Genomic DNA, 26,088 nt, shown 5'->3' with positions numbered 1-26,088 from the left:
GCGTGGTAAGAGCAGAGGCGAGGTTGAGCGGAGGGGTCGGGGAGTGGGGCAGAGGCAGGGCTAGGACAACTATCCTGGAAGTGATCAGTAAGTCAAAATAGGTTGAAAGGATGTTTTGCTCTGACGAAGATTTGCCATGAGTATGACAGATGGGACTACAGTGTGCATCCTCCCAACTGGACTGGAGGACTTTCAGGTTATATCACAGCTTTGAAAGACATGGACAGGAGACAGGCACCCTCTTGCTTAACATGTACCTCCTTGTTTCAGCGTTAGCAGCTGCTCTCAGGAGGGTTGAAGTGCGCGGTAAGAGGAATGCTGCTTTGGTCTGTTAGGAAGCAGTAGAGGAGGCGTAGAGCGGGTGGTGCGTGGATGTGGAAAGCTCAATAGAGAGAGGGCGCAGTGTGCGAGTGTCCAACACCTGCCGGGCATGACAGGCGTCCAGGGCTGGCGTTGTGTGGCTAGGAGGGGGAGGGGCTGTGGAGTGGGCTTTTCCTATGCCCCATCCTTCACCACACCACTACTATGTGTGAGCAGCCCTTTTCTCTTGGAGAAAAGTGTCCAGAAGGTCCCTGTCATCACTTCCCAGCTTAATCCTACCTGGCACCTCCTTCAGGCTGCTATCCCTGAACCAGGGGTGCCATGCCTGACCTCCAAGAGTCAGTACTGCGCATCCTTGGTATGGCATAATGGCTTGATGGCAGCAGCTGTTGAACTTTGTGGTAATGACCTTGCTCCTGTGGTATTTCCTGCCTGAACCAAGGCTGAGTTGCAAAGTGGGAAGATGCTGCTCTCCCAACAGGGCTCATAGCTCTTGCAACTCAGCCAAGTCTGGCTTTAAAGAGGGAAGAGTGAGTGGCTGTCTCACTGATTATCAGAGAGAAAGACGTTTTCTGTCATACATATTTGAAGACAAGCAGTGTTTTAGAACACTTTCTACTCCTCCGTCAACCAATTGGCAAGAGGGTCTCCCTTTCCTAGTGGGTTGGGACTGCTGCCCAATAGGCAGCCCTATGCATTAGGGACCAGGGGGCCTGATTGTTACCATTAGCCGTAAATATCTCTTACAGAGGCAATCCAAGAGAGTGCTACCATGTCATTCTCTGCTTTTCAGAGCCTGTGCCCCAGCCCAAGCTCCTGGAGATCTCTAACCAGAACAGTTCTCACATCAAGCTGATCTGCCTCCTGCCCAATGGAACCATGGCTGCTGTCTCCTGGAAGAAAGATGGACATTCCCTTATCCCACAAAATTATTATTATCAGCTCACTCAGAACTCCACTGAATTGTGGATAAGGAAGGGAGGGAGGTCAAACTGTGGCTCCTACTCCTGCAATGTCAGCAATGCTGTAAGCTGGAATGTGGCAACCGTCAACCTCACAATAACAGGTAAGCATCAGCCTGCAGTGGGGCCAGTGCTTTGCCACATGTCTCGGAGTTGTCCTCAGTGTTAGTTCCCCTCACCTCACTTTGCAGGTCTCTCGCCTCCTCTCCATAATGCATTGAGGATGACAGTGGCTGCACTGGTTTTCGCTGTCATTGCTGCCATCAGCTTTGTTATCCAGCTCGTGAAGCCAGGGGCGCACAGACTCGGTGAGTGCCCACACTCAAATCCCCAAACTGAGCCCTCTCTCCATGTCATGGAGGGGACAGAGGGTGCAGGAAAGACTTTCTCTACTAACTCACTTTGGTAGTTTGAGGAACCTTGCTCAATGTTCATGGAGTCCATAACTACTACTTATGTATCTGTATATTGCATGGAAAATAAAGCTTCCTAGCAGCATTTAATCCCAAATGGATCTGTGAGAAATCATGCTACTTACACTATGTATACAATGCATGCCATGGTATCATTATGTGAAGCATACTAGTCTTTCCTCTGCTTTCTTTGGTGTCCCTGGGCTGAAACAGAATGGGCAGGACATGAAGAGCTTCCTGCATGAAGGTGCCGAGAGCTGACCCAATACCATGTGGCACTGATTTTTGGTGACCAAGCTCACTGGCATTTGGGTCAGGATTCTGCCTAATGCTGTGCATCCATACCCAAACCTACAGGTTAATGCGGGTGCTTCAATGACAACCAATACTTTGGTTATCAGAAAGCAAACCATAAGACCTAGACAGAAGAAAGAGTCAAACTAAATCCTTGTAAGCCCATCAAAATCCTTTGAAGTCCACCAGGTTTTGTCACTGGGGGTTCATACCTTGGGGATTTGATTCTTTACAATGAAAATCTGTGCTTGCATTCATTTTCCCTCACAGGCTGGACCTCATTAGTGAGTTCTTGAGCTCCAACTCAAGTCTGATCACCTTTTTTAACAGGAAAAGAAGCATGGACATGGCTAACTAAACCCATCATAGGGCTGCTGGGCATCTCAAGTCTCCTCCTGTTTGTCACCTCTGTCATCTGGATGCGGGAAGAAGGTAAGATTCACTGAAGCTGTGCATCCTCATCCAGTGTTCTGGTAGTTGATTGGTAGAAATCACTGCTCGGGTTCACTGCTCAGCCTCAGCCTGGACAAGTGTTCCCATCCCAGTTCTTTGTTTAATTCTTTTTCCCACAGGTCCTTCTGCTGCCTTCATCCTGCATGGGCTTTACTTCCTTGCTGCAGTCATGATTATGGTGATGATTGCTGTGATCTCTCTGTGCAGACCAGAAGCACTCACCCAGCGTCCAGCCCAGACCTGTGAGTTGCTGGTGGGGACATAAACCCCTGGTGCTAAATGCCCCATAAGAGCCCAGGGGCAGTCTCTGAGGGTATTGCTGCAGGAGTGATGAAGGCTGCTGTGGATCCCTTCCATGCACAGTGCCCATTCCCTGCTCCCCACTGATGTCCATTTCCTCCCTGTAGCAGCTCCTCTTCGTCATTGCCCTCCATCCATCAGAAATTCTCTCTCCAGGCCCCCGTGTCATCCAGCACAGCACACCCATGACAATGGCAGCCAACTTGTCATTCTCCTGCCTCTTGCTCCACATCTTCCAGCAGGTCCATGGTAAGGGCTAGTTGGGGTTGTGCTGCATGTGCACTTGCTTGCCTTCCTCATGGGGAGGGCTGGGGTGTTTGCAGGGCTGGGCGGAGAGGCTCTACAGGTGGCTTTGCAGGCTGGTGTTTCAGGAAGGAGATTTGCACTCACTGTTGCCAAGGCAAGCCATGTCCTGAGCAGGGAGGGAATAGCTGGGCAAGGTTTGCCGCTGGATCTCAAATATGTGAAATCTAAGGATGCTCCTCTCCATCCTCATCTGGGACATTCCAGCTCTGGAGCTGGTTAAGGGGGAAGGAAGAGCAACCACTGACACTTCTTGCTGTCTCCCTGGCAGAGCGTGGCTGCTCGGAGCCAGTTAATGTGATTTCCAGCTGTGTCCTTGCTGTACTGGGAGCTCTCCTGCTGCTGCTGCTCTTCTTCCTCCAGTGTGAGTACCAATGGTTCACTTCCTAAATAGCTGCTTTGTCACCAAGATCCTGGGCTCAGCTCTCATGCTCTGGCAGCGGCTCCTAAGGAAAGGGGAATCGCACACCCTCCCAGGGTGTGCAGAGCATTTCAGAGTCCAGAACAGAGAACATGTTACATAAGGTAAAGCCAATGGATGGCTAGTTAGAGGTGCGGGGCTTGCAGGCAAGGTGGGTATCTATTTCTGTGCTGCCTTCTTGCTTTCCATCTGAAGCAGAGATCTTGTGTTTCTGAAAACAGGGGTCCTGCCAAATGAAAGCCTCTCACACCCATTGCACCCTGCAGCCCCATTTCCTTCCTGTGCCCCATGAGGCACACACTGTGTTGGAAAGTCAGCAGCTTATGCCCTGTCCTTCATTTCCAGATTACAAGAAGAAGATGGATGCGAGCACACGGACAAACACCCAAGTAATTCACTGCCTGCCTCAGTGTCCCCTTCCCCTGCTATTGCTTTCAGAAGTCCTCATTATTTAATGAGGAATGTGCACCCACCTGCCTTCCTGCAGGGTGACATAGACTTGGTCACTGCCCTGGGGGGGTCACCATGAGTCTCCTCTGGCCGTACTGTAAGTGTTCCCATGGACATGTTGTGAGGAGCTCTCATGCCAAATGTGCATGTCAGTTTGGGTACAAACAGGCTCCTGTACCACACCTCCTCCAAAACACAGAGCTGTGAGTGAGGGAAACCATGGTTCCACAGCATCATCATTACATCTGCATGCCCTCACTTTGCACCCTTCAGTGCCTAATACCATGCCTCAGAGCCTGCATTTATGTTTCATGGGGCTCTGGGATGCGAACCCTTCCCTGTCCTGTAGCTGAGTCCTTTGGGCAGCCCTGTCATACTTTGGGATCTCAGTGCCATGGGGGATTAGGGCCTAGCAAAAGGGATTATGGCCCACTAAAGGGGATTACAGCACACCAATGGGTTTATGGCCCGTGAAAGGGGTTTATGGACACTAAAAGCTCAACCCAATGTTTTTGCAGGGGAAAGCAGATGATCGAGGCTCAAACCAAGACAAGAAGAGCAACCTGTCCCTTCAGCATCCTGGAGACAACATCAGGCAGGATCCAGGCTGAAAAAAAGGCAGTAAGGCACTGCAAGCTCTGTCTGCTCTCTAGCAGAGCTTGGGGCAAAAATTCAGCCAAAAAAGAGGGAGGGAGTAAAAGAAGATACATGTTGCTGACTTAGCTGTCCCAGCTATGATGTATTGCTATTTGTCACTGATTGGGCCAGTACTTTTTGACTTCAGAAGATTCCTAACCTGTTTTGCTTTCCACTTCCTGAGCTGCATTCTTGTTGTCTTATTGTATGGTGCCTTACAGCTACAGCCATTGTGAGCTCCAGCACTGACCTGTGTGCCTTAGCGGTAGAACTCTATATGGCTTTTAAAGTGTCTGCGACCTCAAGTGCCCTGAGCTGATTTCCATTCCGCTAACCCAGCCCTGTCCCACCTAGTGTGCAATGTGCATTGTCTGGGCTGACGCCAGGCCAAGGCGAGGGTGCAGCGCTAACTCAAGTTACAGCAAGTAATTGTGTGCATCCTGTTACATTGGTTAAAGACAGTCCTGTGAACGGTGAAAAATATGCAGCTTTGCTTTCAGGTTTGAAAAAGAAATTTGAGAATAGGCTTCAAGATTGCAAAAAAATTATCAACATTTGAAACTCCATTTTCAGTCGATGTGAATTCATTACCTGTGAATTTTCAAATGGGGTGTATTGAGTTACAATCAGACATTAAGCTCAAACAGTCTGATGCCTGATGCATCAGTTTCACAAAGCCAAGGTCATGTATCCAAAGAGTTTTATGGTTTTATTGCTTGCTTCTTAACAATGTTGTAATGTTTGAAAAGTTGAAATAAATTTTGTTTCCTATACACAGTAGCTATATTATATACTTTACAAGAACGACCCTGACAGCAATGCCACCTATTTTATGATGTTGGCCCACGATGGTAGAAGCAGATGTCTGTAGGACAGCAGAAGAAGTCGAACCTTCCCACCAGTATTCCATTACATGTTATTGCTGTGTGACAGATGGCAGCAGAGGGGCAGCCTGACCAAATGGTGCCTGACATGGAAGGACGTGTGACCAAAGATGTGGATAAAAAATTGTACCTATTGACATCCAGAACCTGGTGAACGTTTATGGAGACCAAGCAGTGTATGTGAGCACAGTGAGGAGGTGGGTGGTGTACTGTGACAGTACAGCAGGTCACCTCTCCTGGTTTGCGTTTTGACAAGCATGGCGTGCAGGCTTTTATTCACTGCTGGTGAAAACGCATAGCTAATGGTGGTGACCATGCTGAAAACTAATGCTTTCAAGCTAGTTACTTTATCTGTCAAATATTGTTTCTGTGCTCTTTCTATTGGTTGCAGTTTCCATGTAAGTACATATGAGGCATTACTTTTGGAGTGATCTGTGTATGTGCTGCTCAGAACAAGTCCTGTTCACTCAGTGTGGTCAAAGGGTTGGACACCAACTCACTAACATGCTCATTCATGAGAAAAAAAAAAAAAAAGGAAAACCCACTTAGATCACTATTTCCATCACTGTGCTACAGCTGCCCTGATAAGCACATCCCACGTGCATCTTTCTGCCTGTGTTCCCACCATGCAGAGGGAGCACCATCCACTTTGGGACCCAGCTCTGGGGTTGGATTCTATCCCAGCAAGCTCTGCACCGTGTTTTTGGAGTCCAGGGGGTGGGAGGGAGCCTTAAACATCCAAGTCTACAGCTCAGCGATGCCCCAGGTCACCACAATCCCATCCCCAGGGCAGGGAAAGCCCCTGTCTCCTTGTGCAGATGCCTCCTGACGACCAAGGCAGAAGTTCTTAGAGCCGGGATGTAGACACTGCAATGGCACAACCCCGTGGCAGCGAGGGGAAGAGCAGTACAGCAGTTTTCCTCCGAGCGAAGAAGAACCAAAAGGCCTGCAAGCTATTTGCATGCACCATGTGGCAGTTACTCACTTTGCACACTAACAAGTTGATTCATGTTTGAGAAGAATTTTTATTTATGTCTGACAGGAAAAAGGCCTTCTGCTCTATAATGGACCATTTTGGGTAGAAAGGAGCTGCTGCCTGCCATGCATCTGAACAACATCCCCACACTGGATGGTTTATGAACCCAGACAAACCTTGCATCCCAATGGCCACCTTCCAGTACAAAGTTGATGTTTCCTATGTCCATATTCATAAGAAATCGTCCCCTTCTCCCCCAGCAATAACAATGATTTAGTTATATTTCAGCTTTCTCCAAACCTGGAGGAAGCACAAAAGCAGCTTTTATTTTTCTAAGGACTGAATGAGAGCAGTGGTGTGTTGATGCCTGGAGCACTCAGGAGCATTCTTGCCTAAGAGTGTCTTGACAGAGAACAGTCCTGATCACCTGCACCGTCGTTTTGTTTCATGATTTCTGGAATAACTGCCAGAATTTCAGGTAAATGTAACATCCTGCAGTAGTCCCAATGTACAGAGCTTGGTATTGCCTGCAGAATTTCTCTGCCTGCAGAAATGTCACTGCTCGAAGAGTCCAACACCAATGTATTTCAACTTGAAACAATACGAATTTCACTTTCATAGGGAATTAGAAGAGTTACACACCACATTCCTAATCGATCACTGAAATGTGGGTGTGTTTGTTTGACAAGCTCCATGTCAGCATGCTTCTGAACAGGACTCCTTTTGCCTTCTTAAGCTCTTCTTTTTTTCCCCTAAGAGGTAAAATATTTTCTTTGTCTTCCAAGATCACTTAAAACATTCCTATTTAGCACACCTTTGAGGCAGCCATGTTGACAGCATTACACACATGTTGTGTGTATGCTGGACTGGATGGAGGACTTCCAAATCACTCAGAGGTAAGGACAGACTTTTTTTTTCCCTTCACAAATTATATATTCAAAGGTCAAGAAACAAAAATGTCCTAGATCACTGTGTGCAGGGTATGCTTTTTGAACATAGACCTTATTTTCTTGCTTGCACACTCCTACCCTGCTGCAGTCCACAGCCGGAGCGGGGAGCACGGCAGTACCTTGGACAGCGCCACACCGCGGCCTACACAGCCCACTGAGTTCTTGTAGTGCTGATTTCCATTCCCAACTCCTGCTCCTCTCCATGTCAGCTCTATGGCAATTTTGGGCTTAGATGTTGACAGGATTTGGAGTCTAACATCCACTGTGTACAGATAAAGTGGCACTGAACTGAAAATCACATTATGATTTTGTACTGTGCAAAGACATGAACTCTGACTTTAAGAAGTAAGTAAAATATGTTCAGACGAAAAGTGGTTAGTTATTTATTTATTTCTTTAAATTCCAATGCCACATTTCCCTATCAAAGAGAAGTTGATCTGGAAATGAATTCATGTACCTGCAGTCTACTGACATTGACTTTGATGGATCTTAACCTTATTAGAATCACATAATCATTGAATCATTATGGTTGGAAAAGACCTCTGAGATCATCTAGTCCAACTATGTACCTACCACCAACACTGCCCACTAAAACACATCTCTGAGTACCACATCTACATCTTTCTTTAACACCTCCAGGGATAGTGACTCCCTGGGCAGCCTGTTCCAGTGCCTGACCACTCTTGAGGACTAAGTTTTTCCTAATATTCAACCTGATTTGTTGTTAAGATTTCTCCAGCCCTCAATTAATGTCCTTGCTTTGGTTTCATAAACACTGGTTACTTAACTTTTAATCACAATTAAAATTACTGGTCATCTTGTTTGTGATATCAGGGTAATATAAATAAGTATCAGAGTTTTTATTAAAACTATGGTGAAAGCATATTTTGACTTGTAATTAACAGAGTGGCTCCATTCAGCACAGATGTACCAGCTCACCTTCAATCAGTTACGCTTGTTCTTGTCTGATTGTTGGCAACATGCACAGGGTTGTTAGTAGGCCAGGGCTGAGTGCTGCTTTCCTGCTGAAGAAGGAAGGTGTTGTGCTGAGGAATGCAGTGTGGGCTGCTTGATGTGTGCTTCACTCCTTCCCATGGAGCTTGTGCATCTCCCCCACTCCTCCTCTAGAGCTTGTTCATTTCTTCCTTGACATGTTTTCCTTCAGAACAAAATGGTAAAGATCACCTCTGGATTCCACTGCAAAAACACCAAAAACTGCTGTGGGATCACGATGTACTACAACAACTGGCTCAGCAGACCTTATGAGAAGGTGGGTTGCCAAAGGAAGTTGAGTAGGAAAAGTAGGAAAAGTGTGCCGATGTTTTACTGATGCTCGCATCTCTCCAGCCCCATGGTCAGTCCGGGACGGAAGTTGACCACCTTCTTACAGCCAGTCAGAGAATTCTGTCTACGAATGGAGCAGAGCGAGCAATGCTGGCTTCCCCCACACGGTGGCACCCCCAGCCCAACTCTGCCCCTGGTAAAACACAAAGTGGGTTTCCACACTGTCCAGCTCTTGTTCCTTCTCCCTGCACACTGGCTACCCAAGCAGAGCTCGCAGCGGAGCTGTGCTGAGGCTGCCGAGTAGCTGTCAGAGAAGGGGTGAGGTGCAGTCGAGTGGCATTTATTCCTCTTTTTTATGGGACCCTGTGCACCTGGCTATAGTATGGCAGAGCTGGTTGACCTGCTGTTCAGTGCAGGATCCTGGGGAGAGAGAAGCTCAAGTCTGGAAACATTGCTCGATAATAGTTCTGCTCATCACTAGCTGACTCAGAAGAGTATTTCTCAAAGCTGCCTCCTGCTGCTCCTGTTCCTCATGCCTCAGCTCTCACCTGGACCCCATTTATCTCTCTACTGCTGCCATACTGCTTTTTTTTTTCCAGACAAGCTTTCCAGAGCACTTCCACCAAGCTTCACCAATATCTTTGCAATCCATCTTTGCTCATCTCTTCCAATACACCTAATACACCCATTTCTGCTTCTTCCTGTTGTCCTCCTTGGGTCCCCATACCTTGTACTGTCACGACAGAATTCTAAATGTTGGAAAAGGCCTCTAAGGTCATTTAGTCCAACCACCCACCTACCACCACTGGTTGTAAGGTAAGAGAGGGAACATGAGGAATAGTATGGCACAAAAGACTGCTATCATGAGTTTCCATCAGTGGCAATGCCTTGTGCTGGGCAGTGAGCACCTGACCAGGAGGAGGGCTGATCCCCGCAGACAAGAGCTTGTTAGTTTGCTACAGCTGCAGCTACTAAGGTATAAGTAGCTGCAGCTGTGTTGTGAATGGCAGGTGCTCCTGCTTGCTTTCACCGTCTTCTTCCTCCTTTTTTTCTGCCACTGAGCTCAAGTTGACCATAAAAGCAGTGGTACTGGAGAGGGATGAGAACATAGTGATGGTTTCACCCTCAGACTTGAATTCTCCCAGCCTCTGTTCTTTCCTGCTTCAGAAGAGCTTTGCAATACCTTACCAAGAAAGGAAAAACTTTTTGCACGTAAAGCAGGAGGATATGAATGTACATAGCAGCTTGCATGCTTCTCTGCTTGAAGCGCAGGTGTGAAACAGCTCTGCTATCATGCAGGGATACCTTAAGGCAGAGATGCTGGTGGGTCAGCAAGAGATTAGAAGGAGGTTGTTGTGGTCTGGGCAGGGGGAGGGGTACTGGAAGAGTGAATGCCGAAATTAAAAACAGAAAGATGGGCTACAGACATCAGAGCTTGTGTAAACACATGCAGGAGAGCAGAAGATATACATAGAAAAGAGACCCTTTTTGGCAGCTGTTACTGTTTCAAAGCCTGTTGCAGGTGGTGAAGCTCCCATTCAGCTCTGCCCTTTTGGATGGAGGACAAGATTTCACAGATGAAAGATGGAGAAAGCCCTATGCTTCGGTGATGAAGAGAGAAGTTAAAGAATTGCAGGTCCTCAACATGCAGGAGTTGGATCATAGAATCTTTTGAGTTGGAAGGGATTCTTAAAGGCCATCTAGTCCAACTCCCCTGCAGTGATCAGGGACACCTACAGCTCAATTAGATGCTCAGAGCCCTGTTCAGCCTGACCTTGAGTGTCAGGAAGACATAACGGCTCAGGAGGATAGGAGAAGTAGAGATGAAGGACATTTCTGCAGAGTGGAATTTGCTCCAGTGCAAGGTAACGAATCTGTGTCTGTGCATCCCTAGTAGCTGGGAGGGATTCAGAGAGGGTGGGTCAAAGTGGAATGAGGAGGAGGGATGACAGCTCTATGAAGAGTGCAGTGGGCTTCTTCCTTGACCTGTGTGACTTTTCACTGTTCCTTCAGACCTGGAAAAAAACTTGTTTTATCTTGCAGATTTATATACTGTTCCCGTGCATGCATTCTGCTTGCATTTCAGGTGGAGGAAATCAAATGTGAGAACTGTTTCCTGAAAGCAGGTTCTTCAAAAGCCAACAGGAACTGGCAATGCTCAGAGCTCTGAAGGTGGAAGACTTTTACTGGAGCAGAAATCTGTATAGTTCACTGCCAAAATAAGCTGCAGGAGCTGAAAGCAAAGCTGGTGAATTCCACAGAGGAGACAGCATCTGAACTGATGGAAAGACTCTTTACCTTTCTTCCTTTATCCACAGTGCAAGGAAGAAACTTAAGAACCTGTGCATGAATGTGAGCTGGCGTCTCTCATTCAGCGTCTCCGACTTGGAGCTCCAGTGTATTGACTCTGAGTCAGATCATGTGGATGACATCTTCCTTGTACTGGAGAAAATACACACGTTGTTATAGCTATCTCTCTCCTACCACTGTGCCTTTTGTGCAGTATTATTCACAAATCTCTGGTTTCTTCAGTTGTGCTCTGGGCCATCGTTCTGATGAAGCAGCATGGTTAGGTCCTTCTTTGCCTTCCCCTCATCTAACAGGACCAGCATGGCTGGCAGGGAATGAAGGCTATAGGAAGTATCCCAGGAGAGCACACTGGAACGCTGCTGGGGCAGCATGGTGTGAGATTCAGGATTTGGGATTTTTCAGCTTGGGAAACAGCCTCGAGTCCACCGCCCAGTCAGCCCACGCAGCAGCTAAACTGGGTCCCTGCCTGCATTTTCCTCTCGAGTGCGTCTGTTTGTTAAATAATGTAGCAACACGAGGTTCCTTGAACTAAATTTATCTTCCCATGTAGCTATGGGAACAGTTGGTGGCACGGTGACGTTGGGGCTTGCTGTCAGATCTGCTGCAGGGCTCTGGGCTAGTGTGGCTAATCCCAGTGTCTTTCCACAGATGCTATCTTGTGTGGGAGCTTCTCCTGTCTTCCAGATATGCTTTCTTAAGCAGCATAACCACCCATATGACCCAAGGAGTTTAGAAAAACATGGGATTTTGAGAGCAGCCAGGGGCCACACATGCCACTGGGCTGCAGGGATGCTGTAGCTCTCTGCCCTGCCTTCAGCATGGCTCATGGGAAGAAATGAATGAGGGTAACTGCACGTGGTGGTTTGCCAGTGCTCTTTAAGCCTGTATTTATTTCCTGCTCAGAAGCTTCCTGAATCAGTCTAGGTTTCCTACAAGTATAAAACTAAAAGAGCTGAGAACGCCTCAAATTCTTGAATTCACCCTCCTTCATGAAGCATGTTCCCTGGGTGTGGAAGGACAAGGGTGTGTGTGGCCAGCACAGCATTGCTCTTTTGACTTGACTTCACCACTTCATTTATCCCGCAAAGTCACGAGACCGCGTGATAGAAACTGCTGGCTTAGATGGCGTCACCAGTCATGTCGTATTTGTTACCCGAAAGTCAGGGTTGAGCAACATGGCTATGTGGATAGAGAGTGCCTCATCCTGCACGGTAAGGACTTTGCTGTGTCCTTTTCCCATGTCTGGACTTGTATGCATTACTGCACTGCTCACTTTCCATGCTCCTATTGCAGACAGAAAGGACACATGTATGCTGGCATGCTTTTTTCCCTGATGTCTGTAGGTACTGTGGCTGCATCTGCAATCTTTGATCTCCCGTCTTTCTGGCTGAATCTGGGTTTGTTTCTAGTTTGTGTTTCCAGATCTCAGATCTGCTTCTATGAGCTCTCTTGACATTTTCAGACTGTGCTGCCTACTGTGTTTTCAGGTCAATACTGTGGGTGGCAACACTGGAGTTTGAAGGTAGCTCCCTTATCTCCCTCCATTCATGGTTTGAAGGTAGCATTTCTTATCTCCGCTTATGTTTGTTTGTTTTTCTATCTCTCTCTCTTTTTTTTTTTTTCCCTTGTTCTTGTTAAAATCTTGCCGGCTGATCCTCAAACCAGAGGACAGTACCCTCATGGGCATTTAATTTTCAATAGAGCTGTTTCAGGGCATCCAATCTACACCAGCATATCTCAGTGACTCAAAGTTTCCTTTCACAGCACTAGAGACACTCACATGAATTTTGCAGTTGCATGAAATATGATTTTGTATAACCAGGGCCCTGGGGAGCAGCTATGTTTCTGGCCATGTTAGCATGTTCTATCCTATAAGCCAGTCATCCTTTGAATCCTCTGCCCTGGATATGGCATGAGACACAGCTTTATTATCTCCAAAGCTGCTGCTGAAGCAGGCATTGTCCACATATTCTTTCGGCTTGGTCTCTGCATGCACTAGCTGTAATCTCAGTGGCTGCTGCTCTTCTTTGCACTTTTGTTTTATTCCATTCCATTACAGCTAGCTCTGGGATCTGAACTTTCTCCCTAATCCTACTTGACCTTATTTCTTTATAAGATTATTTTCAGGCATCCACGATGTTTGTTATGTGATGCACAGCTGCACCTTGCCCCCAGGATCTTGGCTGCGTTGAGAGCCGAGGCAGAGCCTACACAACTCAAAGCTGCTCCTGTTTCATTCCTACCACACGGGGAATGGGTGCCGTGCATGCATGATGTGCAGAAAGCAGACACTTGGGTGTTAGTGATGGGAATGAGCTTTTCTGAATGAGGAGGTGGTGAGTAAAGGGCAGCTTTGATGCAAGCATCGATCGGTGGGGATCTGTGAGCCTACAGAAATGTTTAACAGCTTGCGAACAGTTAGCAGGTGTCATACTCTCGCCTCTCACATTGCCAGCAAGGCAAAATATGCGCTCCCTACAGCAAGACGTGGGTCTTTGACATTTCTTCAGCTGAACTGTTTCTGTCTTTTTTCTTTCTTTCTTTCTTAATTTAAAGAAATAACTCAGAAAAGAGTTTTGTGATGAAGCGTTTCCTAAATGAATGCAACTTGGCAAACGGTAGAGCTATTTATTTTCCTTCGTAGATAAGCTGCTATCAAAGTACCTGGTTCTGAAACTTGGCACTTCTCTCAGTCATCTTTCAAAGCATGGTGAGTAGTGCCTGTGCCAAATACTTGATGCCGTAGTTGTTTGGGGGAATTAAGTTGTGTAGAGAAGGTAAATACTTTTTGCAGGCGAGAAGGTCAGAAAAGCATCTTAAAAGATAAGACCATTTGGCAGAGCTTCCAGCTCCTAGAGCTCTGCAGATCCTCCCTGTCAGTACCATGCTGTGAAGCTGTGGGGCTGCAGGCAGCCCAGAAAGGCTCAGTGGGGAAACCCAACCTTGCTTTGCCTTTGATTCCAGCCCTGAGTGAGACCCGTGCAGGTGGAAGGAGCTAGAGAAGAACAATGCTCTGATTGAGCTGTAGGTGTCCCTGTTCAGTGCAAGGGAGTTGTACCATACAACCTATAACAAGCCCTTCCAACACAGATAATTCTGTGATTCTATGACTCTAAGCTGGTGACCTGTGCAGTAACACAGTATTTTCACCTGTGGACTTACAAGCCATAATCAGCCCATGGAGCATATATGGGATGTTAGTCCCTGCACACCTGGGAGAAGGGCTAGTTCAGTTTTTGGCTGTAACTAAGCTAAACCCTTGTATGCAAGCATCCTGTGTTGAGAAACTCCCAGGTCCTCACCTTGAAAGCAAGGTGTCTGTGCTCCTCACCTTGAAAGCAAGGAGTAAATTGCTTCTGCCACCTGCTGTGTCTTATCTGTGGCTTCCCCTCCTGGGTGGGATACAGTTCTGCTTCCTCTGCTAGCAGATAAAGAGAGCAGCTTTGCAATCTGGCAACACCATTACAATAAGGTGAGTTCAAAACATTAGATGGCCAATGAGGAAGTCTTTGAAGGAAAGGAAAATAAGGGTGATCAGAGATTAATTGCTCTATTTTCCCCCTGCTCTGTCATATTTGATGCTTGGCCTATGCTGCAGCCAGTGGAAAATCCAAAGGTGAAGGGCAGCGCTTTTTCCAGTAAAACCATACTGGAATAGCTCAAAGGGTATGGGAGCATCAAGGTTGTGGAGCTTTAGCTCTGTAATGCCTGCACACCCCTTGGGTATCTTTATGGCTTTTTTCCCCCCTAAAAGGAAATAAAAAACTAAAAAAATGGGTGATGAAAATACATCTGTTGGGGCAATCTTGGGAGTGTCAGCCAGGTGTAGGTGGTGTTGTGGGACTTTGCTCTGATGAACCGAGGAACCTAGAGAGAGGCTTTCTTGAGAAGAAAGTTCCTTGCAGTTGTGCTATTCTATGACGTGGGTCTTGTCCTGGTTTTAGCCTTCTTTCAGTGAGCTGAAACTGGTGAGGGGTCTGGAGCACAAGTCTTATGAGGAGCTGGGGTTGTTTAGTCTGGAGAAGAGGAGGCTCAGGAGAGACCTCATTTCTTCCTGAAGAGAGGTTGTGATGAGGAGGGATTTGGCCTCTTCTCCCATGCAACAAACAGGATCCAAGGAAATGGCCACAGGTTGTACCAGAAGAGATTTAGATTGGACATGAGAAAAACTGTTTTCTCTCAGAGACTGGACAGGCGCTGGAATGGCTGCACAGGGAGGTGGTGGAGTTGCCGTCCCTGGCAGTGTTCAAGAGGCGTCTGGATGAGGAGCTACGAGATCTGGTTTAGTGGTTTGTTGTAGCAATGCTAATAGGAGGATGGTTGAACCAGATGATCTTGTAGGTCCTTTCCAACCTTGTGATTCTCTGATTCTCTGAGCATGGAGCCAACAGGCTTGCTAGGAATGACTCTGTGAACTGGTTTACATGATCTCAACTCAGTTTATTCATGTAAACGTGTTTAGGGCTTTCAGGTCTTGATCTCCTCCTCGCAGCAAACTGCCAATTAACCAGAGCTCAGCAGTGGGGCTGCCTGGAGTGCCGGACAACTTCTGCTTAACCCTGTATGCATTTCTCAGCTCTCCAGGGGAGGTTTTGTCTGGAGATGTCTGCTTTCACCACAAATTCTGTAAAGTTCCCTGGTATAGCTTCTGTTTATACTTCTGTACAAATGCTTCTTGCTGATAAAGCTTGCTTTGCTTGCTCAGTTGATGCAGGTTTTGGTGATACTGTTCTTGTTACTGCAGATTGTAAATGTGCTGGGTTTGCTGAGATTCTTAACTCGGAGCTCCTTTAGTGTAGATTAGACTTAAATTACGGAAAAATGTAATTGTGGCATTACTGAAATGCCTTGAAGATCAAATCTCTGTGTCATCTTAACGGATTTAATACGTAATTTTCCAAGGTAAATAACTTTTATAGCTCACCTGATAAATTTCTGAACTGCTGTTCAACCCCAGCCGGGAAGGTGCTTTCTAACAATCTCCCCAGGTGCACCCAAAGGACTATTTCCTCTCTGTGTTGCTGTGTCATGGTGTTTGTTCCTCAATATTTCTTATGTTTTTCTTTAAAGATCAAAAGATCCTTTAAAGCTCCCTTAACCAACCCACTTCCAGGAGAAGCCTTGAGATTGTGGACAGGTTTTTTTTCCCACATTAAGGTGTTTTCTGAGGAAGAGCTGGTTTCTTGATAGCCCTCACCTGCACTGTGAAGTGTTCCATTAAAACCAGAAGAGCTGGGCACCAACAGGGTGATCACCATGGCTTGGGGAAGGCAGGAAGGCTCTGGAAGTGAGGAATGGGTGACACTGATGCTAGAGGTTGTGTCCATGCTGTGCTGAGGCTGCAGCATGGCATGGGAAGCAGCTGAGGAAGGAGGAAGGCAGAGGAATGCAGAGGCTGCTTCCAAGTGCCTTGGCCCATCAGGATTTTGGCCTGAATTTTCTTCCCCACCCTCCCCTCTGAGTGCTTCCCCGGCTTGCACAGGGATGGCCTCTCTTATCACCTGGTCTGATGCTGCTTTAAGAGTCTGTGTGAATTATTTGCTGCTTCAGATCCTCATTGGGAACAAGATGTGGGATGACAGAGAGCTAACAAACTTCTGCTTGCTTGGAGGTATATGAGCAGCTGAGGGATCCAGCCAGGGCTGCCCCTTTGTCTGAGGGATGCCCAGAGAACATGGAGGGATCTCCACGCTGACTGGGGCAGTGGTAGCAGCCAGGCTTGGTTCTGGGCACTTGTTCTTCCTCTTCTGACACAGTCATAGAATCATTAAGGTTTGAAAAGACCTCTGAGATCATCTAGTCCAACTGTTCACTTACAACCAATACTGCCCACTAAACCTCGTCCCTAATAACACATCTCCATGCGTCTTGAACACCTCCAGGGATGGTGACTACACCACCTCCCTGGGCAGCCTGTGCCACTGCCTCACCACTCTATTGGGGAATAATTTTTTCCTAATAACCAACCTGAACCTCCCCTGGTGCAACTTGAGGCCATTCCCTCCCATCCTATCACTAGTTATGTGGGGTCTCTGCCTGTAGCACAGGTGCAGCTTCAGGTTTGTGTGCTGGGCATTTATGGCACCTCTATCTCCTCTGAAGATAAGGGCACGTTAATCCTTTATTGCCCCCTTTCTTCATTTGAGGCACTGTCTGGAGTAAGAGGGGAAGTTCTCTCCTTACGACAGAGGATTAGTCACCAGCACCTGGCCCTGCAGCGAGGGGCTCCTGCCATCCTGCAAGGCCACCCTGTGGTCTGCGCACCATCCCACCCCTCCTGTTCACATCCCCTTATATGATCTCACTCCTCTGTGCCCTTCTCTGCTCATGCTGTGCAGGTGAGGAGCTGTGGGGCTGACCCTGCACCCTGTCCTGCTTGGCTCTGCTGCCCAAAGGCATGGCCTCATCCTGACTGCCGTCCTCTCTGGCCCTGGGCTGGGCTGCATCCAGCTTGGCCTCAAGGACCCGGCTTATCTCACTAATGGGGAACATGGCTATTGCGTGAGGCAGAGATAACCGCTGCTGTATTCATGCACCCGCTGTCCTTCATTTTTCTCTGTCTTCTCTCCTGCTCTTAGAAGAGGAAAATCTTTTCCAGCCTGGAGCCAAGTTTCTTTGGGTGCACTCAGCTTGGATAGAACCCACAAAAATTAGATAGGGGAAAATTTCCTGACAAAAATGACTGGTATTGCGTTGGCCAGAGAGAAACCCTTAGGCTGTGGGGCACTTGGGGCCTGCAGTAGGGCTGAGCCCCAGAATCCTTCCCCAGGGTCAGCACACTCCCAAGCAGTGCCATGGCCTGGTGCTCACATGCCCAAACTGAGGGCATTCCCAGTATTGGTTTTGGTTGCACCCTACCTCCTTAGGGAAGGTGTGCAGGAGCCAGGAATCCTCCCTTCTTCTGCTCAAACAATAGCATTAATAAGGCCAGCAGTGCTAAAACTCTGAATAGAATGTTTCTAATGCACCCTTGTTTAATTAAGCCAGCGTCTGCCTGCAGACACAGGCCATGCTGTCAGCCCTGAGTGGGAGTGAGGAGCGGAGGCAGAACATTCCTCCTCCTCTCCAGCAGGAAGTCTGTTGCCAAATATTTTCTTGCCTCCTCTCTGAATCAGCTGCCAAGGAGCAAAACATTTGCAGTGAAAGCCTTGAATGAAAGGCAGTGCCTGAGCATGGCATCTCGAGTGGCCATGGGCTGCAGCTCCTGCTTGCCCTGCACACCAGCCCCCATCACCTCGGCCCTCTCCTTTCCCAAAGCAGCAGTGAGTAACTCAGCTTTGTCATCTGGCTGTGGAAAGAGGGTGCGTGGCCTTTGCCTTGAAATCCACTGTGGTCCCTGATAATGAGCATCTTTCTCAGTGAGGAAGGAAGAAAGTGTGACTCACGCTGTTATCAGGAGCGTTAGCCCTGCAGGTAAATGCAGTTTCACTGACGCAAGGTTAACGGTGACAAGGTTCTTGGCGGGGATCCTGCCTCAGTGGGGAACCTGGTGCCCTCTTCTCCAGGCTCTAATCTAAATTGATTTACAAGGGGCTGGCAGGTGGACCAAACTTCCCTGGGCAAAGGGGTTATTTTGCATCCGGCAGTGGGACGTAGTACCAAGAGACAAAGGAGGTGGCCCGAGGGTTAAAACGTGCTCGCTCCTCCGTGGGCACTTTGCACTCTCCCTCTGTCCCCCCTGCCTTGGCACAAGTGGCTCTGCTCAGCATCACCAGAAGCCCCCATGCAGACCCTTGCTGGCTGCCAGGGCTGTGGCTGCACAGCACATCCCACTGATGCTAAAGGGATGCAAGGAGCAGGTTTGGCCCTGCCCTTCCATCCCAAACCTGTCCCTGCAGGAACCCAAGGGCTTAGGCCCACCTGCAGGACACCTCTGTGTTTTATTTAATCTCCTTTATGGCCAAGAGCAAGGGATGGGGCTCCCTTTGCAGGATGAATGAAGCAGGCAGGTAAGCATGACCCTACCAGAGTCTGCCCTGCCACTGGTGAGGTGCTGGGGTACTCGTTGGTGCCAGAGAAAAGTTCAATCACAGCCCATCTAGAAACATAGATTTATTGTGATATCAGCTTGCAATCAGTACTCCATCCCCCCGCTCTCCCCCAAAGATTCCGGGCCCCTGTGGGTGCCCTAATCCCCCCCAGTTTCTCCAGAGCCTCAGGTGAGCTCCATTGGCATAGTTTCACTGTCCTTGCTGGGCTGTAGGCTGCAGGCTGGAGACTGGCTGTGACAAGGCTGCCGTGCAGGGGCTACGGGTGCGCTTCCATCTGACTTGCAGGGGCAGTTCCAGCAGGCTGATGGCACCAAAGTGGTAACAGAAGCTGGATTCAGAGTCCTTCATCATCAGCTGGGATTTCTGAGCAGTCAAATGTCAAGATCCCCAAGCAAGAGGTATTAGCGCGGGAGGCAAGGCTGTGTCTTCTCCTCTTACTGTGTGCCCTCAGTGCCAGCCCAGGTGTTTTGGGAGCTGGGAAAAGTGCTGACCAGGCACCTTGCTGCTGCTATACGTATCCCGTCAGGTTGTAGGAGCTGAACTCACTCTTGGGCTTCTGCATCTGTTTGATGGAGGGCTGGGGACTCCTGCTTGCCAGCAGCCGGGGTGAGTAGGGGCTGGATGGGTCACGGGGAGGGCAGGAGGCACAGAGGATGAAGCCACCGATGAGGGAGAGCAGAGAGGAGATGATGCCCAGGTATAGAGCCTCCCCCAACTCAAATTTGGTGCTGTCAGGGAGCAGGGGGTTGTGGAAATCTCGCAGCACCACGTGGATGTTCCACACCAGTGGGATGAAGCAGAGCAGCCCCCCAAGGATAAAGACCACACCACCCGCCACTGCCACTCGGTCCTTGGCTGGTGAGCCCTGATTGAAGACAGTGCACCTCATACCCATCACGGTCATCAGGCAAGCAAGGGAGGAGACAACACAGGAGCTCACCATCAGGGCCTGGGCTGCCTGGATGTCAGGAGGCAGGTTGAGCAGGGAGCTGTAGATGTCGCACTGAGTGATGCCCGTGCTGTATGTAGCACACTCCATCCATAGCCCCTTGGTGAAACTCACGGCTGTCACGATGCTCGAGCCAATGTAGGAGCTGATCTTCCAGTTAGGCAGCAGTGTGGTCGTCAGAGTGCCGATGTAGCCCAGGAAGGCCACGGCGTAGCCCACCAGCTGGAGTCCCATAGAGACCATGGTTGCGCTGGGTGTCACCTCTCCCACACATTTACCTTTCCATGGCCCTGCTAGCGGCTGCTCTCGCTGTGCCGAAGCTTCACCCTGCTCCTGTGGGTGCTGGTTTTGTGAGGGCACAGGCACGTGGGGGGAGCCGGGGGGAGGAGAGGTTACCTGCAAGAGTGGAAAGCAATCCCTCCTCGATTAACGATTGACTCGAGCCTGTGGACAAGCGCCAAGCACCCTTTCACCTCTGTTATCTTCCCAGGCAGGCTTCAAGAGGTAGCACAGCACAGCCCAGGCAGGTGGCCAAAGCCCTTCTTTGTGCTGCAGGCAGGAAGGGGAGCTGGCTGGTCCCCAGCAAGTCCCTGCTGGACCATCTCCTATTGCATGGTGTCTCCCGGTGCAAGCCTCCCCAGCCACTTCTTCCTTCACCCTGTGCCCTGCTTAATGGAAATATTCTTTTGCTGCTGTACACTCCTCCAGCTGCCTTTGCAAACTCAGCTAATCTTTATCTTTCCCTGTTTCGAGGCAAAAAGAAAAAGAAGCCTAAACACTGTGGCTGCATGTTGTTTGTTTGGGTCTGCTGGAGCTGCTTTAGAGTGGCGGCCCCGAGGTTTCCTCAGCAGAGGAATGGGGCACCTGCTGTTATCCATTGACCCCACAAAGAATCCAGCAGGTATGGAGCAAAGGGACGCGTTCTCTTGTGGCTGAATCACAGCTATCAGCCTTCCCACATCATGATGACAGGGAGGAATGGCTGGTGACAGTGACACCTACATCCCTGGGAGAGCCTGGAGGTCCACAAAGGACAGCAATGCATGGGGCACAGTGTGTTAATGGTGAGTCCGTGCCAGCTTCTCAGAGCATTCTGTCCTGCAGCGGAGTACAGCATGCAGTGTGTGCTCCCCATGTGGGTGCTAGTGCCGGGTGGAGGTTTTCTACCCCAGTTGGGGGTGGGTGACAGGGATTTGGCAGACACCGGGTGGTTTGTTTTCCCTTCACCTTGTTTCAAAATTCCCCCAGCTGTGGTTCTTGCGAAACAGCAAACCACACAGATACCGCCTGGCCAGTGGCCTCTTGCCCTGGGAAAGTTGCCGGCTGAGGGTGCAACCCCTCCCGGAGCCTCCATTCCCCTTTCCCGGCCTTGGAACATCAAATGTTTGCTATCAAACTATCAGACTTTCATCTCCATTCCCATGCGCAAACCAAGATACAGCCTCTCAATCTTACGGGTGCTGCTACAAAACACACCAGGTTTTGGGTGATGGCAAACTGGGGCATGAGAGGGACCATGTACTTACAGAGATGGCTGGAGATGTGGTGCGGAACCGAGGGCAGCTGTAGTCCTACAGGAAGAGGCTCGTCAGGGCTGGGGATCAGAGACTGCGAATGGTTCACGTCAGCTTTGCAAAATCCATCCACAAATCTCAGCCTGGAGGCTTATTGCAGATCAGAATTAAACCCTTTCAGTGTCAGGAAGGATTGAAGAAGTGGGATGCCTTGTTTTGCTTGTTTTTATTAATTATCAGGGTAGGTGGTTGCCTAAGTGGCTTGGGATACCAGGCCAGGGCGGGGGCAGTGGTGTGTGGAGGAAAGGCGGTGAGAAGAGATGGGGTGGAGTGAAGGGAGCAGAGCCAAGGATGGAAACCAGCTGCAGAAATGAAGCCAGATTCCTCCCTTGTCCTCCATGTGCGCTGGCTCCAGGGGCCCTTTGCTCTCAGTGGCGATGCCCGACTGGCAGGGGCACAGATTCAGCAGCCCCTGAGACCTGGCTTGGCCAGTGTTAGAAGAGAGTGGCTGGAGATTGAGCTGGGCATAGGGCAATGCAGTGTGCAAGCTGGCAAGCTGTTCCACCGCACACCGGTACCCCAAGGGATAGACAACCACGGCATTTCCCTCTTGTGAGCTGAATCCTGTCCATACCAGGCTGTGTGCTGGGATCACAGGGCAGCAAAACACCAGCAGGTTGAACTCCCCAGACTTGCTTATCCTCTGTGGGGTTTGTTATTGTAAGACTCCTGGCCCAAATGAGGAGCAAATGGGGACGGTAATGAGGGCTGTGCTCGTGCCATGCCCCCTCCCGCTCCCTGGTTGTTGCAGATGGACAGGGGCAGGGAGGGCCCCTGGTGACAAATTGTGCTCAGAGCCAAGCCGATCCCGGACAATGTTTGGACACTGCTGGCAGAGCTACAGCAGGGACCATTTGCTATTTTCTTTCCTTGTCCCAAACTGAAACTCTCCCAGGATCTGGGGTGACCTGCCTGCAAGTGGCACCTCACATCGAGTGCCCAGGCAGGAGCAGCACATAGGATGGGATGCATAGAGGTATGAACCTTGCACCCTCCTACTTTGTGATCTTTCCTGCACCTCCTGATACTGTCTGCATCCCAAAGAGCCTAAGGGAGAGCCAGGCAGGCAGAGATCACTGGCAAACACTGCAACAGCAAATTACAGAATCCTTGAATTATTTGGGGATATGACAGCTATTATACACTATACATCCTATACAGCACCTCTCTGCTGCAGCCCATCACGCTGTCACCATCATGCCAACCCCATCCCCATCCCCTGCCCACCATGATGCCCCAGCACTCCTGATCATTTCCCCAAATCCCCTCTCCCTTATGCAAATGGCTACTAAGAACACTTAATCATCCTTGTTAATTGTCTTTGCCCTACCCTATTTACCCCCATGCCCCCTCCCCGAGCCCTCCTGGGGACTTTCTCACAAATGGTGTCTAACTTTTCCCTTCTGTGTTTTGCTTTTCCAGAACACCCTGCTTCTACTCCCCCCCAACCCTCTGTTTACACAACTGGGACAAATTTCACACCATGGGGACTGCTACCCCTGAGCCCCCAGCCCAACACTCACTGGCCAGGGAAGGGCTATATATAAAGCTATCCTCACAAACAGCTTGCACCTTTGGAGAGGACACCGCTGCCACTATGGAAGCTGCTGCCTGTTGCCTGCCTCTTCACCAGCTCCCATTGCCTACAGTTGGTGCTTGCCCAGCCCCAGGGCTGCAGGAGGGGGGAAGGTACTTCAGGTGCAATATGGTTGGGGGGGGACGGAGTGGGCAGCAGTGGTGAGGTGGGAAGGCTCTATGTGGGTTTGGGTGAAGGCTGCGCTGCTCCTGGTTTAGGTGCAGACTCCTGTGGGTGCGGAGCCTGGGAAGAAAAGCTGGGAGCTCCAGCAGGGAGGGGACCAAAAGTGGGGTGGTGGATGTGCCTGGCACTAGGGCAGGGGTTGTGGATGTACTGGCAAGATTGAGGTGGGTGGTTGGGGTGTGGATGAACAAGGCAAGGAGGGGAAAATGCAAGGTGGCCCCACTATACTTATCTTTCTGTCCTCCCCCAGACCCAAGCCACTCTGGAGACCATGGCTGCCACAGGAGGAGTACACAACCAGGCAGCAGAGGGAGCAGATGGACATTGTGAGTTTAATTCTTCCTGCTGGAGCCTGCTTTTTTTTGTCCATTGGCAGTGTTGGGGTCACCAGCTTCTTGGCCCCAGACTCCTTTACCCCTTGTGAGGACTGAGCAGAGGGCACTGTCCCCAAGGGTGCCTGCACCTTAATACCCTGTCCCAAGGCTGCAAGATGGGGTGAGCAGGGGGGGGCTTTTGGGTACCCACATTCCCCCACCCTGAGCCTACAGCCTGCTGGGGCAATGCCAGCTGCAGCAAACACAGCTGCTCTGTGGGGTCTGAAAGAGATGCCTGTTCCCAGCCTGGCGGGCATTCCTCAGGGGGTTAGCAGGACGCGTGGGCACAGTGGCGGGGGGGAGATTACTCTGGCACAAAGCCCTTGTGTGGGGGTTTAGATGCCAGCTTCTTTTTGCGGGAGAGTGGGGAACTAAATCCATTCAGCAGAGGAGTGGAGAAAACCAGGCTGCAGTCTGGCCCTGTGTGTACACTGTAAGGTGCTGTGTAACCCTGTTAGCAGGGTGAGGGCTGTCATTGCCACCATAGCAGGACATGGGGCAGGTCCCAGCCCGGCTCTGTCTTTGCAGGCTCAGCCCTTGGATGCTGTAGGAGATCACAGCAGTGACAAAGCACTGTTCCGCCATCCAGTCAGGTACGTCCCCGTGTTGATGCCATACCCAATGCTGGGACAGGCAGGTCCTTATGGTGACTCTCCCCAACAGGCTCCTATGGCCCAAATCCAAGTGCTTTGACTATCTGTACAGCGTGGGGGAGAAGCTGCTGGCCAACTTCCCGGTGCAGGCCACGCTGTGCCTCTACGATGACTCAGACAGCGATGGGGACGAGGCCGAAGATGACGATGATGATGAGGGGAACGAAGGCGATGCTGGAGGCGTCGTAGGGTCAGGCTCCCCCCGGCCGGTCTGAGGGCAGCGTGATGGCACAGGGATGGAGTATGAGCTGGGCAGGCCGAGCAGCCGTGAGGCTGAGCAGGGTGCAAGGCCCGGCACTGTGAAGCGAGCACCGGGCGCAGCGGGGCGGGCAGACGGTCTGTGGAGAAATAAAGCGTGTGAGTGAAGCCGCCATGTCCGCCCGCTGCTGCTCACTGAGCCACAATGGCAGCACGAAGCGCCTCAATGGGCCTAAGACTACTACTCCCACCAGCCTAAGCGGCCGTGTTGCGCTCTCCCATTGGCTGCACGCTCACAGAGCCCTCATTTGATTGGGGATGGAGCTCATAGTCCCGCCCACACTTTTGCCGCGCCCTTCCTATTGTAGAGTGGGGATGCGATTGGCTGAGGGGCGGGGAGGGGGGCGGAGCTTTGTGCTTCCTGCCCGTCGGCGGGAGGGAGCGGCAGCGGCGGGGAGAGGGGCCGCCATGAGGTACGGGCGGGGCGGTGTGGGGTATGGGGTGATATGGGGCGATGTGGGTGCTCGAGCTGGGGGTATGGGAAGGCTTAGGGCTGTGGAGATGCCGGGGATGGAGAGAGTGAGGGTTAGGGGGAGCAGGGCAGGGTGCAGGAGGTGCTGTGGGGTCGGGCATCCCTGTGGTGCTTATGGGGTGGGCCGTGTTTCTCTATGGCAGCTCAAGGCTGCAAATGGGGCCGGGCTGGGCTGGGCTGGGCAGGGCAGGGCAGGGTAGGGTAGGGTAGGGTAGGGTAGGGTAGGCTGTGGGGTGAAGCTTCGGGCCGCCCCTATGGGGTTTGGGGTGTGAAGCGGCTGCAGCCACATTGTGGGTCCTGGCATAGCGTATCTCTAGGGCTGCCATGGATGTGCTAAGGGAGGAGGAATTCCTGCTTATTGGGGTATTGCTCTGCTTGGTCCATCTCCACACCTATGCCTTTACCCCAGCACGATTCCCTCCTTTGGCATCATTGAAGGGAATGGGGGAGCCCGGGGGAGAGACTAATGTGCGTCTGCAGCATCCTCGCACTCACTGCCTCATCCCTCCCACCTCCTCGCTGTTGCTGTAGCAACCTCCCGTCGATGGGGTATTTATAGAGGAGTGCTTAGAAGCGAGGGTGATGGGGCTGGGGGGGTGTCTGCAGGGTCACCCTCCAGCTTCTCTTATAGTCTGGGTGGGTGGGTGCTCAGAAGTGCTGTTTGTTTGTCAGCTGTTGGCCCTTCTGCTTGTCTGAACCCGGGGGCGGTCAGGGATATGTGTGTGGCAATGAAATATCCCTATTGCTCACCCTCGTTGCGTGCATCCGGGCAGGCATCTCTTGTGCTTACAGGCTTATTGTTGTGCTGGTATAAACCGTCTCTTGTTTCTGAACGCTGGGTGGTGCATTGGCACCGACGTTATGGGGAAAAAAAACAAGTTAAAGATGATGAAACTGATCATTATTGGACTTCTATGCCTGCAGTGTCAGGCTCCACGAGCGTATAGCCTGGAATCCTGGCAAGTCTAATCTTGAATAAGTTGATATTCAACATATACACTCAGAGTCTGGTGTATCAGGTAGAGGTGTGATGCTTGTTGCCTGTATTAATGAGTGATTGTCACGGGTTACTTAGATTTACCTATGCCCGTGACAGGGGAA

General features: G+C 50.2%; 4 protein-coding genes across 14 annotated transcripts in view; 3 read left to right on the top strand and 1 right to left on the bottom strand.

Annotated features, from left to right (window-relative positions):
* The first annotated feature begins 50 nt into the window (after positions 1–50).
* LOC107312816 lies at positions 51–5,326 on the top strand. The gene is made up of 9 exons (XM_015860551.1): positions 51–87; positions 1,115–1,387; positions 1,475–1,591; positions 2,321–2,422; positions 2,563–2,685; positions 2,900–2,992; positions 3,318–3,410; positions 3,813–3,856; positions 4,436–5,326. The coding sequence occupies exons 2-9, from the start codon at positions 1,201–1,203 to the stop codon at positions 4,526–4,528; spliced, it is 852 nt and encodes a 283-aa protein (XP_015716037.1). The 5' UTR covers positions 51–87; positions 1,115–1,200; the 3' UTR covers positions 4,529–5,326.
* Positions 5,327–11,849: 6,523 nt separating this feature from the next.
* Positions 11,850–24,623, top strand: LOC107312821 (protein ripply1). 2 transcript variants are annotated; one of them, XM_015860562.2, is made up of 5 exons: positions 11,850–13,667; positions 22,894–23,160; positions 23,481–23,556; positions 24,133–24,197; positions 24,268–24,623. In XM_015860562.2, the coding sequence occupies exons 2-5, from the start codon at positions 22,955–22,957 to the stop codon at positions 24,470–24,472; spliced, it is 552 nt and encodes a 183-aa protein (XP_015716048.1). In that variant the 5' UTR covers positions 11,850–13,667; positions 22,894–22,954; the 3' UTR covers positions 24,473–24,623. The 2 variants fall into 2 exon arrangements, with proteins under 2 accessions (XP_015716048.1, XP_015716047.1); XM_015860561.2 differs by lacking the exon at positions 11,850–13,667 and adding an exon at positions 20,291–20,961.
* On the bottom strand, positions 18,992–21,603 carry CLDN2 (claudin 2). The gene is made up of 2 exons (XM_015860559.2): positions 21,424–21,603; positions 18,992–20,293 (listed from the first exon to the last, which is right to left on the bottom strand). The coding sequence occupies exon 2, from the start codon at positions 20,138–20,140 to the stop codon at positions 19,457–19,459; it is 684 nt and encodes a 227-aa protein (XP_015716045.1). The 5' UTR covers positions 20,141–20,293; positions 21,424–21,603; the 3' UTR covers positions 18,992–19,456.
* Positions 24,624–24,861: 238 nt separating the features above from the next.
* PRRG3 (proline rich and Gla domain 3) overlaps positions 24,862–26,088 on the top strand; it is a 15,276-nt gene continuing 14,049 nt past the window's right edge. For 3 of the 10 annotated variants that reach the window (XR_001554633.1, XR_001554632.1, XR_001554637.1), the window contains exon 1: positions 24,862–24,928. The gene's annotated coding sequence lies outside the window, so the exon portion shown is untranslated. The remainder of the gene's footprint in view (positions 24,929–26,088) is intronic. The other 7 variants (XR_001554636.1, XR_001554639.1, XR_001554634.1 and 4 more) reach the window with 5 other exon arrangements.

Source organism: Coturnix japonica, chromosome 4, assembly GCF_001577835.2.
Source record: "Coturnix japonica isolate 7356 chromosome 4, Coturnix japonica 2.1, whole genome shotgun sequence".
Classification (NCBI taxonomy): domain Eukaryota; kingdom Metazoa; phylum Chordata; class Aves; order Galliformes; family Phasianidae; genus Coturnix; species Coturnix japonica.
This window is presented reverse-complemented; position numbering and strand designations above follow the sequence as displayed.